General features: G+C 36.8%; 1 protein-coding gene across 1 annotated transcript in view; it reads left to right on the top strand.

The window, feature by feature from the left end:
• Window positions 1-9,296, top strand: part of LOC149796567 (receptor-type tyrosine-protein phosphatase alpha-like) — a 36,319-nt gene extending 27,023 nt beyond the window's left edge. Inside the window, exons 14-19 of the mRNA XM_089961267.1 lie at window positions 3,504-3,596; window positions 4,046-4,159; window positions 5,914-6,045; window positions 6,398-6,552; window positions 8,015-8,150; window positions 8,503-9,296. Of these exons, the coding sequence (XP_089817393.1) occupies window positions 3,504-3,596; window positions 4,046-4,159; window positions 5,914-6,045; window positions 6,398-6,552; window positions 8,015-8,150; window positions 8,503-8,598 (726 nt within the window). The 3' untranslated portion in view covers window positions 8,599-9,296. The remainder of the gene's footprint in view (window positions 1-3,503; window positions 3,597-4,045; window positions 4,160-5,913; window positions 6,046-6,397; window positions 6,553-8,014; window positions 8,151-8,502) is intronic.
• Window positions 9,297-15,813: the final 6,517 nt, after the last annotated feature.

The raw sequence follows: 15,813 nt of genomic DNA, 5'->3' as shown, positions 1-15,813 counted from the left end.
GGACTTCTGTCTTTCCTAGGCTGATTGTGAGTCCAAATAAGTTGGAGGATTCAGAAAATCTGTGTATGATTGCCTGTAGGTGAGTCTCTTCATGGGCCATGAGGGCACAGTCATCTGCAAAGAGTGCTTCAATGATGAGTCTTTCTTGCGTCTTTGTTTTTGCAGCTAGGCGACGGAGATCAAACACTGATCCATCCAGGCGATACCTAATGTAGATGCCAATGTCAAGGTCACGGATGGCATGGAACAGTACCTGTGCGAAGAAGAGGTTGAAGAGTATGGGAGCAAGTACACAGCCCTGTTTGACACCATTAGATATTGGGAATTTCTCAGAGGGTTCACCGTCTGAGAGAATCTCTCCAGTCATGTCAACGTGGAGGAGCCGAATGAGGTAGGTAAATTTCTGAGGACAACCAAGTTTCTTGAGTACTACCCACAGTGCGTCTCTGTTGACTGTGTCAAAAGCCTTTGTCAGGTCCACGAAGACAGCATACAGATTCATGTTCTGCTCAAGGCACTTCTCTTGGACTTGTCTCACTGCGAAGATCATGTCAATGGTGCTGCGGTCTGGGCGAAAACCACACTGAGACTCGGGGAGGTTATCTTCTGACACTGCCGTAATAAGCCTGTTGAGGATGATGCGAGCGAGTATTTTGCCAGCTATGGACAGCAGGGAGATGCCTCTGTAGTTACTGCAGTCCACACGTGTGCCTTTATTTTTATAGACGGTCATGATTTATGCGTCCTTGAGGTCATTTGGCATCTCTTCTTCCGTCCAGATGCTGATTAGCACATCGTGGAATGCCTCCAGAGTCTGTTCACTGAGAGCCTTGTACACCTCCGCTGGGATACCATCCTTTCCAGGTGCCCTGCCACAGTTAATTTGTTTAATGGCCGTCCTCAACTCTTCTATTGTTGGTGGAATATCCAGTTGGTCGTGCGTTGGCTGCTGGGGTATTTGGTCAAGAACAGATTGGCTGACCGATGAGGGCATGTTTAGGAGCTGACTAAAGTGTTCTTTCCATCTTTCCTTAATGCCATTCTTGTCCTTTATTAGTGTAATGCCATCTGCAGCGAGCAAGGGCGCAGAGCTGGACTTTGCATGGCTGAAGATTGACCTGATGGCGTTATAGAACTCTTTAGAGTTGTTAGTGTCAGCATAGCTTTGCACTTCATCAGCTTTCTTTTCCCACCAATGATCATGCATCTTGTGGATTTCTTTTTGAGCCTCAGCTTGATAGAATTTGAAGCGGTCTTTTTTGTTGATGGAGTCTGTGTCATTCTGCCAGTCCATGAATGCTTTGTTTTTTCTGGAGAGCAGATCTTCAATGGCATCGTTGTTCTCGTCGAACCAGTCTTGATGGATTCGCTTCTTTGGGCCCAGGGTCGCCAAAGCTGCTTCTCTTATCGTGTCCCTGAGCTTGTTCCATTTTTCGGAGGCATTTCCACATATCGGTCCGTTTGTTGAGAGCTTGTCATCTAGTCTCTTCTGGAAATTGAGCTTGGTGGAAGGCTGCTGGAGTTTGACAATGTTGAAGGCTGTGCGCACAAGTTTAGGACGTCTTAGGTGATGAGGGGCAATGTGCAGCTGTAGGGTAGTTTGGACAAGTCTGTGGTCTGTCCAGCATTCTGCTCCTCGCATGGCCTTGGTGATGAGGACATCCTTGGCATCAGGCTGGCGGACTATTACATAGTCGATTGAGTGCCATAGGCGAGATCTGGGGTGCATCCAGGTGTTCTTGTGTTTGTTCGCCATTCTGAACACTGAGTTTGTGATTAAGAGGTTAAATTATACGCATTTGCTGAGTAGGAGCAGGCCGTTGTTGTTCATTCTGCCGACACCGTGTTTGCCAAGCACACCTTTCCATCGACCATAATCACAGCCAACACGGGCATTGAAGTCCCCCAGTAGTATGTTCTTGTCGTCAGCTGGAACTGAGCTAAGTACAGAGCTGAGGTCGGTATAGAACTGCTCGATGGCTTCTGCTGCACTTGATAGGGTAGGGGCGTAGGCACTGATGATTGTTGCATGGCGTTTGTGGCTGATAGGTATTCGCAATTTCATTAGCCTCTCATTGATAGCAGCAGACATTTCTGGAAACTGCTTCAGAAGACATGGTTTGATAGCCACGCCGACTCCATGGATCCTGTCCTCATTTTGGGCTTTTCCTTTCCAGAAGAATGTGTAGCTGCTTGCTAGCTCAGTAAGAGAACCCTCCTCTGCGAACCTGATTTCACTCAAGGCTGCAATGTCAATACTGTAGCGTGAAAGCTCCTTAGCAACTAGAGCTGTTCTCCTGTGTGGTCTTGCTACGTTCTCTTTGTCCATGAGAGTACGGATTTTCCATGCTCCAATAATTCATTTTTTTCTTTGATTATTTCGACCGCGGATATGGATGATCTTGCCAGCCGCGGCATGCTGGCCCGATATTTTAGGGCAAGCGTTTTTTTAGGCCACCTTTTCTAGGCCTCTCCCTATTCAGGGTGAGCAGCGCCGTCCTGAAAAGGTCTGCTCAGTCGCCCCTGGATGCTGCCGAACTGTTCTGCTGCCCTGGGTTCAGAGCAAAACGACCACTTGTCCAAGGGCCGCCTACGTGCAGGTCTCTTTCTACAACTCCCAGTGGTCATCTCCACCTGTTGCGTGGCCAGTCGCCCATCGCCGTTGGACTTTGGTAGGTGCAGGTAAGGAACAATGAGTGTGATGATGAGGATGAATGATAGGTGCACAACATAACCTGTGCGTGAAGGAGATGGTATTCGGGGTGATCTGGGAGGGGTAGTAGCTCTGGTGGATGGGCACGTCGTGCTCCTTCGGGAGTAGCTTGTCCATCTTTGGTCCTCACCAGGCGCTCAGCCCTCACCTGTGGCTCCAAGTAGCTGTAGCATGAGCAGCGGCCACACCATGGGAAACGGCTTCGACTGGCCGGCAAAACCAGGTAGAGGGTAGCCGACGGGCCTCAAAAAACCCTCGGTGACTTGGGAGCTTGCCTATTCTCGCATGCAAAGCCAGTTTCGGCAGACTGGGCGGAAGAGATCAACTGAGTGATCCAACGGCCACGAAGGCGAATCTGCAAACGTTTTGTGGAGAGCGCAGGGTATGACAAGGCACGGAAGACGTCATAGCCATCCAATGCAGCCGAAGTAGTCCCCAGCCGTGACGAATCTTCGTACCACTGAGTTCTAACTACCAAGGCCGAGAGAGTGAGGCTTTCTCTGTGCAAAGGCTGTTTCACTTTAATCTCCTTCACTAATACATATTTAAGAATTTTATACTATAATCATGTCTGGATACATTTATCATATATTTCACAGATATGCATGTAGCGATGAGTACGATTCCATGGATTTTTGTTGATAGATTAAAATGAAATTGTTTCATAAACTCTCTAATGTCAGCATGACAATAATATTTCTTCCATTATTATTTCGTAAAGGCTATAAAGATGGAATTTTAAGTATTGTTAGAATCATAATAAACTTAATGATTTGTTAAATTATTTCAGATGCTCAAGAACTTAGAGCTTGGACAAGAGAAAAACAATGTGCCAGTCTACTCGAATTCGGAAGGCTTTCAGTCTGAGATCATATGGCTACCGGTAACATTTATGTTTTGCTGTAAACATTTCTTAGTCAATAGACACCTATGATGGAATTTCGAGAATGTTATATAATATTCAAAGGAAGACTGATTTTAGTATGATTATGAGATTATGAGCACTTTTAGCAAATTTATTGAACGTTTTCAGGAGGCATCATCTTCCTTTTTATATTTATAACTGTCACGGTATATTAAAACCCAGATGTCTTGCCCAGAATATACTTTATGTATACAAACCTTTTCCACTCGATAGTCTAGGAAATCAAAGCACCATCAAATTATATCCAAATGAGATAATTCCCAGGGATTTGGAAAAAAATGCAAACTTATCTGTATATTTGAAATCATCTCTTGATTCAGGCCCTTTTCTACTTATATCGATGACCCTAAGTCAGCAGTTGTACTGTATTGCTATATATTTGTCAATGGAAAACATATTAATTACAGAATCTGTCGGGAAGAGATGCCTACATCGCAATGAAACGAGTCGACGACAAAACACTGCTAGCCACCATTCGAGAGAGGAATATCAAATATTTGATCATCGTGGATAGCAACACTGTAAGTAGAGATACAAATATGCACTGCCTTCATCTACTAAAAATGTGTTTTACATAGTCTCTAATTTTAACTTGACAAATAAATCTTATATGTGAATCACAGGCATATTAAAATAAAGAGATATGAATGTTGAACACGGCTTCGACATATTCTTCACCTTGTCAGAAAATGTAATTTAGTATCTAATCGTCAATTCGCATATATTGCTGCGTTTCTTGAAGCAAAGTACTTTTACTGTTTAAAAAGGGTGAGTATTCTATGCCAGGAAATGCACGTCACTGATTAGGAACAATTAAGTAAAAATGGCTGACATAAACACTATTCGTATCAATTCTACATTTTATATACCTAACACATGTTTTAGGCTCTGCTAACTTAACACTTCTTCCATGATTACAAAACATTTCCATAAAAATCTAACTGATACGCATGCATATAACAAACGAAAATATTCCATTTGTGAGACTATGTGGTATTCTAAGCCTTGCTATCATTTTCAATATCACCCTTTCCGTAGTTCAGTGACAGCCTATAAGACAATGTTGTTACGACTCTGATGTCTAACATTAAGTAATATAAAGAAGGGAAGCCAAGAAGACTTGTAAAACATAGCAAATAATTTAATTCTCTAATTTATGCAATGAAAATGTAAGAGGAACTTACAGTATTATGAAATAAATCCAAATTATTCTTAAAAGTTCCTCACAAGTAAGAATGAATATGTTTGAATGTGCTGAAGTGTCAGTAGTGTTGATAGCTCACAATGGAATTGTCTACAGCGTCTTTGAATAAATTCACAATAATCTCAAAATGTTGCTCAAGTCCAAAGTCAGCGAGCACTTTGTAATTCTAATGAGTTATCCAAACAAACGATTCTTCTTAAATTAAATCTAAACACAATATTAAATACATATGAAGAATGATGTTAAAACAAGAGCATTATTAGGAAATGCGAATAAGAATAATTTTCAATTCTCCGGCAATATTCAGCTCTTCATCTCTATTACGATTCAGTGTTGCTATTCATCCATGTGATTTATTTCGCAATACATGACTATTGTGGAAAAATAACCCATCTATGTAGCAATACTCAACCATCCAATTTGAAAATTATCCAAATCTGGTAAAAAAAGGTTCATTATCATACTCTACTTAAAAAGTCAAACATTCAGTAGATATATTCATGCCACGGTAAAGCCAACCCGCGTTATTTTAGGCTTTTTATTATAACTGGTGACTTTTATGAAAAGTGTTTTGAGGCAAATCCCAGTGTCTAACAGGTTAGATGCTTTGACCAGTATATGGTGTACAGACACATCTTTGGTTTCAAGTTTATATTTATACTGTAGAAACGGACTAGATGTAAACGAATACACATTCTATTATATAAATCTTTTCATATGAGAGTGAAATAAAAAAAGAACAAACGAGAACCAGTATTACGGAAATATTATTTTCTGATCAGTAATAACTAGTCAATAAAGGACAGAAACTATATTTGGCAACACATAATAAGTACACGTTGTCCGGTACATGGTGTGTAAAACATTTTGCACATTAATTTCTGATACTTCCCTGTGTTGAATACTGTGGGTATATTAGGCTTGTGGTCAGTCATAGGATTGACAGACGAGGAAATACGTATCAGATGACATATTAAATTACAATTAAATGCTGTGAAAACTTTGAATTTCAATGTCACGCATATATATTTACAATATGACGTGTTGAAGTAATGGCGTTTCTATTCTCAGTCTAAAGATGTCTTGTTTTCCATTGGAGTCAATCAATCCAAACCTGTTGCTGGCTTGGACATAACATGTAAGAAAAAAGAAGACCTGGGAGCGTTTGAAAGGAATCAGTTTTCTATCACAAGTGACAAAACGGTATGACATTTGCCAGCTTAAGCAATCAACCGATGATTAATTAAAGTCCGTAATAATCTGCTTTTGTAAATGAGACAATTATTTATATACTGCATTATTTTTAAGAGGATAATGGGAAATCACTTTCATGACATCATCGTAGCGTTACAGGATAATACCATTAATTTTGTAAAGACGCAGAAAGCGGATTGACTAGAAATGATTAAGAGATTGATGGAAGCTTATTCTCTAAAGGTTATGCGTGCGCTTCAGTGCCCATACGACACACATCGTATGTAACCATTTCCTTTTCATGATTATTTAAGTATTGCCAATACGAAAAGATGAAGTGATCTCACTTGTCTAACTACAGAAAGAGCCACAAAAACTGACAGTATTCTTGCTGAAAACCTGGGAAGAATCGCATGAGGTACCTTCGGATTCGAACTCTCTTTTGTCACTACTTGATGACTTTAGCCAGTACCATCCGAATCCCAGCGAATTAAATCCTGTCCTCCTCTACTCCAGGTTTGTTTACATACTTGCAGCTATATCACATATAAATCTTGTCGTAGTCTTATTCTCGATTGCATAAGTTGTGCCTTCTATTTGCCCACTCTATTCTATATAGCTATCGCACTATATTATGCTAGATGCCCTAGCATGCCGGGTTGAACACATTAAACATAAGGATGGATGTTTAGTTTAGCTGGACTCCATAAGTTTACCCGATAGTACATTTTGTTCATTGTTTGGCTTACCTAATTACTATTCAGCGTACGGGCTGCCCCAACGTAACATGCAATGGCGTGGAAATCTCTTCTAACGTGCATATAATTACAATACTGTTATTTTGAAATGATAAGCGACCACTGTTTCTGCTTTGTGTGTTGACACCGTGCTATCATGACGTGTAGCTAATCAAATATTTTTTGTGTGTTGACACCGTGCCATCATATCGTATATATACCCTCTTTTCAACAAACAGCATCTTGTGTATGTGTTGACACCTTGTCAACATATCGTGTAGCTACCTAGGTTTCATAAAATAGTCTTCTTTGTGTGTTGGCACCCTGCCATCGTATCATATATTTACCCATTTTTGATCAAACAGAGTCTTCTTTGTGTGTTGGCACCGTGCCATCATATCACATAGTTACCCCTGTTTGATCAAACAGACTCGTCTTTGTGTGTTGACACCGTGCCATCATACCGTACAGGTACCTCTTATTCATCAAACAGTGTCTTCTTCTTTGTGTGTTGACACCTTGCTATCATTTAGTATAGATACCTTTTTTTTCATCAAAAAGTGCCTTCTTTGTGTGTTGACACCGTACTATCATATCGTATAGATACCCATGTTTCATTAAATAGTGTCTTCTCTGTGTGTTGGCACCTTCCTATCTTATCGTACTGAATAGTTTGGCATACATATTAAACGCCAATGAACTAGTATGATATACTGTGCTATTGTTTTAAATGCAATAATTTGATTGTTTTAGTGGCCCTAAGGTTAGTGCATGCATGTAGATAGAACTAAACATATAGTTCAAGCAAATTGCTATATAACAGCACTCCGATACAATTTAAAGTCAGATTCCTGACAATTACTTTTATATATAATTTATGTTATAAATATATATTGGGATTTAAATTTACTTTATGCACAGAGATTTTATTGTTTTATTTACTTGCAGATAATTAATTGTTTGATGGTACCTTGATGTTTTTGAAACATTATATTCAAGCGTGAGTTACAGTGTTTCCTAACAAATCGTTGCCTTACTTGCACGAAGATGTAACCTCTCTCGCCTCAGTAATATTAAAATTGTTGGATCAAATCATTCGTCTTATATATAATTGTTATTACCCAAATTTCGATTAGAAATAAATAATACATTTGAGGCTATTATTTAGTATTAAAGATAAAACAAATACTTATGTTGCGTCTCATAAACTTTATGAGTGTTTCTGTTGATTAATACCTCAGATGTGAGCTGGACAGATGCAGCCTTATATACATCTTGCTGAATGAAAAAGAAAGAATTCGTAGAGACGGAGAAATTCATATCTTGCGGACAACTGCAGAGATGTTAGAAAGGAGTCGGAAACTACTACCAACATTTGTAAGTATCTTTTAATTGCTTGTATTCCGCGAGTTTTCTAAAGTGCTTATTTGAAAGTCTTGAATAAAAAATATATGTAAAAGCAAATTTGAATTTCAGTTTATCTGCACACATTTGTGTCACCTTTATAATATAATAATCATTATTGTTATTTCCAAGGTTACTCATCAATACTGGAATATAATCTTTTTGTATAGATTTTATTATAATTATTATTATTACTGCTGCTTTTACTACACATACCAACTACTACTACTGCTACTAAGATGACAACGGTTACAATTATTACTACTACTATTTATATAATTAGTTTATATTTATTATACCTAATTATTGTGTATACTTATTTCAGGAGCAGTATGTTTTAGTTTACAAATGCCTTCGTATCGATGCTTTGCCAGAATCCACATATGAAAATACAGCTGGGATCATGAGGGAAATTCTTTGATCAACATAGATGAAGTGATTTCATCAGAGCATGTAGATTATTTGAATATGGATCTAGTTTTGTATCTAGTTATACTTCTTTACTAAATAAAAGAGTGGTTCACTAATCTGACTTTTACAGACCGTTTTCATTCAGTATCTCAAACATAATCTATATCCAAAAAGGCATAGCATACTTTTGTATATTTTGATATTAGAAAGTTGTAGCGTTTTTATATTCCTTTTGTTTCTATTTCCACATCCTAAGTAAAGTGCAGATGTTTTCAATAAGAACAGACCGATATGGAATACATGTCCCAGGAGTCATTATCGAAAGTAGATATGGCACCTCTCTAATGACATCTCGCCCAGATGTCCTTGGAAACGGATATTTTGACCAGCACCATTTTTATTTTATTTATTTCAATTTATCTTTCAATTTCTGTATTCAGAAAAGGGAATATTATTTTTGTAAGATAGACTGTACTCAACAATTAGTTTTGAAATATGAAAATAATTCTGAGAAATTAAATAGTAATATTTGATTAGACATTTACTTTACAAGTATGTAGGTCAAATCTAAATTTCTTGTTAATGTCATTAACATGATAGCGAAAGCAGGAAACTTGTACGTAATGTGACCCAAATCTTTTTCTTTGTATTTTCGTATATTCTGGTTAAAAATTACAAGATATTTAAGATATAAAGAAATACAACATTTATTGAATCCTAGTTTTGTTTGTTATATCTGGAAAGCATGCTTATTTTCATAAAATATCGACAAATATGTTAGAGCCATGGTCATTCACAATTTACTTAAGAATATATGACTTTGAATGTGAATGATAGATTAACCTTACCTTATACTTCATCCAAGTGTATGAATACAGAGGTTTAATCAAAATTAACACCATTCTTAAAATTGCTTCTATTTTGTTTATATATTCAACTGCTTAAACATCCGGTTTTCTTTTAGATAGAGAAGAAGAAACAAACGGAACGATTATGAAACATCATTTGTTGTTGTTGTTTTTAGGTTTAACGCCATTTTTCAGCACAAGATAGGCTATACATGGCAGCCAGAATTAATGGTGGAAGAAGAACCCGGAAAGAACCACCGACCGACAACATCATTTGTAATGGTTCGCATGCACAAAGGTTATTTGTGTGATTATTTGCAGAGATAAAGCAAGTAAATGATATTGATTTTATTATTGGTCATATTTCTACAAAAGCGAATTCGAAAGTATGTACTAGAACAATGTTTCAGATATAGTGTTACTGTAAATGTATCGGCCTCCAGTGGCCGAGTGGTTTCAAATAACCCCTTTTTCAATCACTATCATCCCACCTATTCACATCGGGTCGAATCACAAGCTCGACAAATGTGGGCATGTGACAAAAATTGCCAGTAGCGTCGTGTGGATCGGTGGTTTTCACCTGGGTTTTCCCAGGTTCGTCCAGCACCAGTTATAATTGCGGCATATATCCCATGATGTGCTGAAAAATGACGTTAAACTCACAATAACAATAAAAATCAACAAGAGCAACAATAACTGCAAATTTAATTTCAGGAAAGGACAGCATTGAGGGTGTTCGAGGTTGTAATATCTTTTAAAATGTTGGGCAAATTTAAATTCAGTTGGTGTAAACTAATGGTTCCAGTCCTTTCATAGCTTCAAAAAATGTACCCATTTGAGATGTTTGAAAAGAAACAAATTTTGTTTTGAAATTATTGAAATGATGAGTGACAAATGCAAACCAAAAACAAGTTTTTGTTGTGCGATACAGATAAAACTCCATCCTTACAATGTTGGTCTTTTAAGAGATGGAAATCTATATATATCTATCTATCTATCTTTCGATTTATATATATTACCTAGAGTATCACTATAAATAGCTTGCAACCTGTTCTGACGCCAGTGCGTGTTTCAAGGAAGTATCCATGCAGTTACTTCATAGTCCATGAACATTTCGTTCGTCCATATTTTTAATCAGCATTAGTGATTATACATCGTGTCGTTAGAAATGAAGACTCAAAGAGAAATTGAAAACATATTAACTGAATTGATATATAACAATGATATATAACAAAATAGATGCTACTGCATATATTATTTCCAATCGAGTGTCAGATTTTTTAGCTGGATATTAAAAGAAACGTGATTTGTCGATAATTAACCGTTTAACAGAATGTTAGAAATTGACATAATCAGAACAAGTATAACTATGACTGAAACAAACAACAGTCTCGATGATTGGTGCACATAATGTCACGTGTTAGGGAATAAGCATCGTGTCGCCTGTTTTGTTCTTTTCATTTGGAACCGCTCGTAAAATTATGTTCCAGTTATCTCTCTTTATTGTAGTCATTGTATGTATTGTATTGACAAGCAGACGTGGAAACAGCAAAATTAATACTTCATTTAGCAATTGTACATTCCAGATTAAATATGAGTGAAGTCTTGCTGCAGGACCAAATTTCAGCAGACTTTGTATTTCTTATGAGCATACTTGTCTTTTAAACATCGTCGTGGAGCGAGACTGTGCTAGCAACAAAAAGTAACCTTCACGAGTTTTACTGTCGACATTTCCTTGATGTAACGATGTTCCCTGTACGCAAAAGAGGGGTGCTTAATTAGATTTGGTTGTCGTTATCTAGAGGATGACCTCCCTCGATTTTATTGGCCCGTGTGAGTGGATAGATAGAACATCAACAGAGAACTGAGCATAACTATTAAGAAATAATACAATACGAGCCCCTTTTAGACAAGAAAATAACAATTTAATCAATAACATAAACTGATAGTGACAGCATCAATTCAAACAAATTTACGTTTACAGAATTTCAATAGCAGTGTTCTATTATTGATTTGTTTCATCATGATAACAAGAGGGGTAAAACGAGCACAATGTCCACGCTTGATTTCCATCAACTAGCGTCGCTTCCTGCCTTTGATTCCGTGTATCCCACGTCTTCCCACATTCACGTGTATACCTTTGATCTTTCTTGATGCTTGTATCGTAACCACTTCATCTTTTATCCGGGCTTCCGTCTTTGGGACTGTCCCAGACTGCTCCAGAGAGCTGTTTCCCTAAATGCTGTTTTTTCTTCTTCAGGAAAATGTGCGACCTAGCATTAAAAGCCTGTCTTTGCCTACAAGACAGACACGTGGTTCCCTTACTTGTTTTAACGAAAAAAAACTACTCTTTAGTTTTCCCCGGAGTCAAACGAGTTTTGCTTCTCTTACAGGAAAGCCTCGGACTGCGGAAATTCGCCCAAAGTCGTTGCTTTAAATTCAACATTACTTCCAAGGTGTACGCCTTAAGTTAAACTGACCAATCTTAATCAGGCGTAACGTTTCCTAGCATTTCCCCGAGATGTTTATCTTTCGTCAGATTTTGATAGCCTAAAATCTGAGAAATACGATGCATATCAACTTCCCTTTGTTAACTGACTATTCGATATGGCGTTCCCATTAAGCGGTTATCGTCGGCAACTTTAATGTTTACTTTCCAAGGACAGCTTTGCGATTTCCCGATCAATTCCAAATTAGTCGTAGATGCTGGCCTCTCAAATTTAAAAACTGACATGGGAAAACGGTCATAGTGACCCTTCACATAAAACCTTGCTGGCTTGACAGCAATACAATTTTAATGTACAATGTATTCAATTGTAAGGTTCAATACTTGCTTAAAATACAAACATTGCAATTGACATTTTTGGTTGTTGTCGCCACCAGTCTCTATTACACGTAAGGAAACAGAACTATTTTCTGTTAAATTTTATTTTCTTCCAATGAAGATTATACGCATAATATTTAGAAGAAAGAGGACAAAGAGATTTTTAAGCACACATTATCATTGTGCAGTAACAGCAAGTATTACATCGGGTTTGGAATTAGATTAATGTATCGACATATATCATTTTCTTTAAAACAATTTTTGGACATTAAAGAAAATCCAGAGATAATACTGGAGAGGCCAACCTAGGTTGTATTGTTTTGTAGAAAGAAGATATTGACCTGTCTTTTCAAACTCTAGGGGTCAGAACATATATAAAGATTCTGTACATTTATTTACATTGCCTTGTAACTAAAGAAAACAGTTCGTAATGGATATCTGTTTTCACAAGCACAACATAACAAATGTGTATTCTTCATGAACATGAGAAGTCAAACACCCCTATAAATAAATCCCCTTCAGTCATATTAGCTAGTAATATTAAACAGTTCTCAAACAGACACATATTTTAATTTTATTTTTGTAGCTTAATTTTAAACAGTTTCATGTTTATAAGATTTACTAATCATGGGTTATTTGGGTTTATTTAGGGTATTTTTCTAAACAAGTTAAAACATTTTTTTATGCAACTTTATACCAGAAAAATAAAAATATTAAAATTACATTTTAAATGTTGTAAATATGTAATGGAGAGACAGTCACGTTGAGAAAGAATAAAAAATTAAACTTTTTGAATAGTGTTTGATATTTTCGGTACCCACGGTTTCCATAACAAAGAGTATCTGAAAACAAAACCTGTGTCCGAAATGAAATCAAGCTACCTTATATTTGTAATATACATCATATAACGAGGAGAGGGGGTAGAAAACTGTCATCATTCATTATTGTCCATTGAAATTAGACGAGTATGGAGAATAGCATGGAGCTCTCAACTGGATCCTTTGCTGAGATAATTTTATGTTCAGATTTCATTTATGCGTACAGCGTTACCCGATAATAGTTTATTTACGTCCTACATTATTCGAAAATACTAAGTTCGTTTCACCCAATGCTGCAGGAGCTAAGTGCTTGCATATGAGAAAACCGTTCACGAATTCACGCAATTTCATGTTAAGCTATCCTTTAAATTGGATTTGACGTTCTTTCGTCAATCAAATGCATAATTTTGATATTTGTGTCGGTTATCTAGCTTTCGTACTCTTTAGGCAGTGGTATTTGAAGGCGGCATTGCTTGTAAAAGATGCCGTTTGCTCGCGGTAGTCGTGCTTTTATGAACCTGAGGCAACATGCGATATTTCATGCATAACTAGCAGTATACAAATTCAAATATACACAATAGCCAACGAATTTTCACACTCATCTTTTATGTCGGAATTTGTGGGCAAGGTGGATAAACTGATAGTCGTCTGTTTTGAAATTCGCTTTGGAGCGAAATCAACCTCTGTCACTAGATAGCACATGTCAAATAAACTATTCAAGAACTATTGCATCAGGACTCAGGTCACAATTACTACTTCCGGTTCAGTACCATTCGATTTTAGTGCATTTATGCCTCTGTCATTGTGGTGGTGAATTAGGCATTATTGGTATTGATTTAAAAGGAATTGTTTATTTTTTTGAATATGAGCATTATGATTTGGTTGGCTGTATGTATTTCGGCCACAGTGGAAATGTGAGTTAAGTGAGTTTACAATCGAGCCTGTCAAACATTGAAAGATAAGCTAGAACAAGAACTTTACCATGAGTGCATCTCTTAATGTATGCTAGAATAACATATGATTTATTAGGATTTGGACACAGTGGAAAGTTCCTTACTGAAATACAAATGTAGAGACTGCATAGAACAAAAAAGTTTGATCTGATACCATCAGGTGATTGGCCAAAAGACAACGTATCAATAGTTACTGCTTTTGGATTTAATTGTAATTCTCTATCCAAGCGGATGTACAAAACATTATCAACAAGTGACTAAGTCGTTTACTGAAAAAAAATGGCATTTATGATCGCTAAAATGAAAGATAAGAGACTGAAAAGGTAAAAATATTTCGCATATTGGATGAGATTTTTTTATTGACAGAATGATGTCAAACCGCCATGAAAAGAATATGGAGTTTATGCTTATTAAAAGCTTTGAAACTAATTTTGACTAATCCTTTTGAATTTACTGTTTGACCAATCCTTTTGAATTCACTGTTTGATCTATCTTTTTGTATTCAATGGTTACACGTTCAAGCAATTCATTTTTATTCACTTTTTAAAAGTTTTACGAGTCTTTTTGAATTCACTGTTTGACCAATCCTTTTGAATTCACTGTTTGACCAATCCTATTGTATTCATTGTTTGACCAATCTATTTGTATGCACTGCTTGGCCAATCCTTTTGTATAAACTGTTTGACCAATCCTTTTGAATTCACTGCTTGACCAATTGTTTTGTAGCCACTGTTTGACCAATCCTTTTGAATTCAGTGTTTAACCAATCCTTTTGTATTCACTGTTGACCAATACTTTTGTATGCGCTACTTGGCCAATCCTTTTGTATAAACTGTTTGACAAATCCTTTTATAGTCACTGTTTGACCAATCCTTTTGTATTCACTGTTTGACCAATCATTTTGTATTCACTATTTGACCAATCCTTTTTTATGCACTGCTTGGCCAATCCTTTTGTATCAACTGTTTGACAAATCCTTTTGAATTCACTGCTTCACCAACTTTTTTGTATTAACTGTTTGACCAATCATTTTGTGTTCACTGTTTGACCAATCCTTTCGCATTCTCTGTTTGACCAATCTTTTTATATTCACTGCCTGGCCAACCCTTTTGTATTCACTGTTAGACCAGTTCTTTTGTATTCACTGTTTGACCAATCCTTTTGTATTCACTGTTTGACCAATGCTTTTATAGTCACTGTTTGACCAATCCTTTTGTATTCACCGTTTGAACAATTTTTTTTGTATTCACTGTTTGACCTATTCTTTTGCATGCACTGCTTGGCCAATCCTTTTGTATAAACTGTTTGACAAATCCTTTTGAATTCACTGCTTGACCAATCCTTTTGAATTCACTGCTTTACCAAATTTTTTGTATTAACTGTTTGACCAATCGTTTTGCGTTCACTGTTTGACCAATCATTTTTCATTCTCTGTTTGACCAATCTTTTTATATTCACTGCCTGGCCAACCCGTTTGTATTCACTGTTCGACCAATTATTTAGTATTCTTTGTTTGACCAATCCTTTTGTATTCACTGTTTGACCAATCCGTTTGTATGCACTGCTTGGCCAATCTTTTTGTATAAACTGTTTGACCAATCCTTTTAAATTCACTGCTTGACCAATCCTTTTATATTCACTGTTTACCAATCCTTTTGTATTCACTGTTTGACTAATCCTTTTGTATTTATGGTTTACAAGTTGTAGATCTGCTTAAAAAAAATTGTGATGAGTCAAATATTTATCAAATGTTACTTCCATTCGGTTCATTGCAAGTAAAAG

The sequence above is a fragment of the Sinohyriopsis cumingii genome, chromosome 6, assembly GCF_028554795.1.
Source record: "Sinohyriopsis cumingii isolate HCF-2022 chromosome 6, ASM2855479v2, whole genome shotgun sequence".
Taxonomy (NCBI): Eukaryota; Metazoa; Mollusca; class Bivalvia; order Unionida; family Unionidae; genus Sinohyriopsis; species Sinohyriopsis cumingii.
This window is presented reverse-complemented; position numbering and strand designations above follow the sequence as displayed.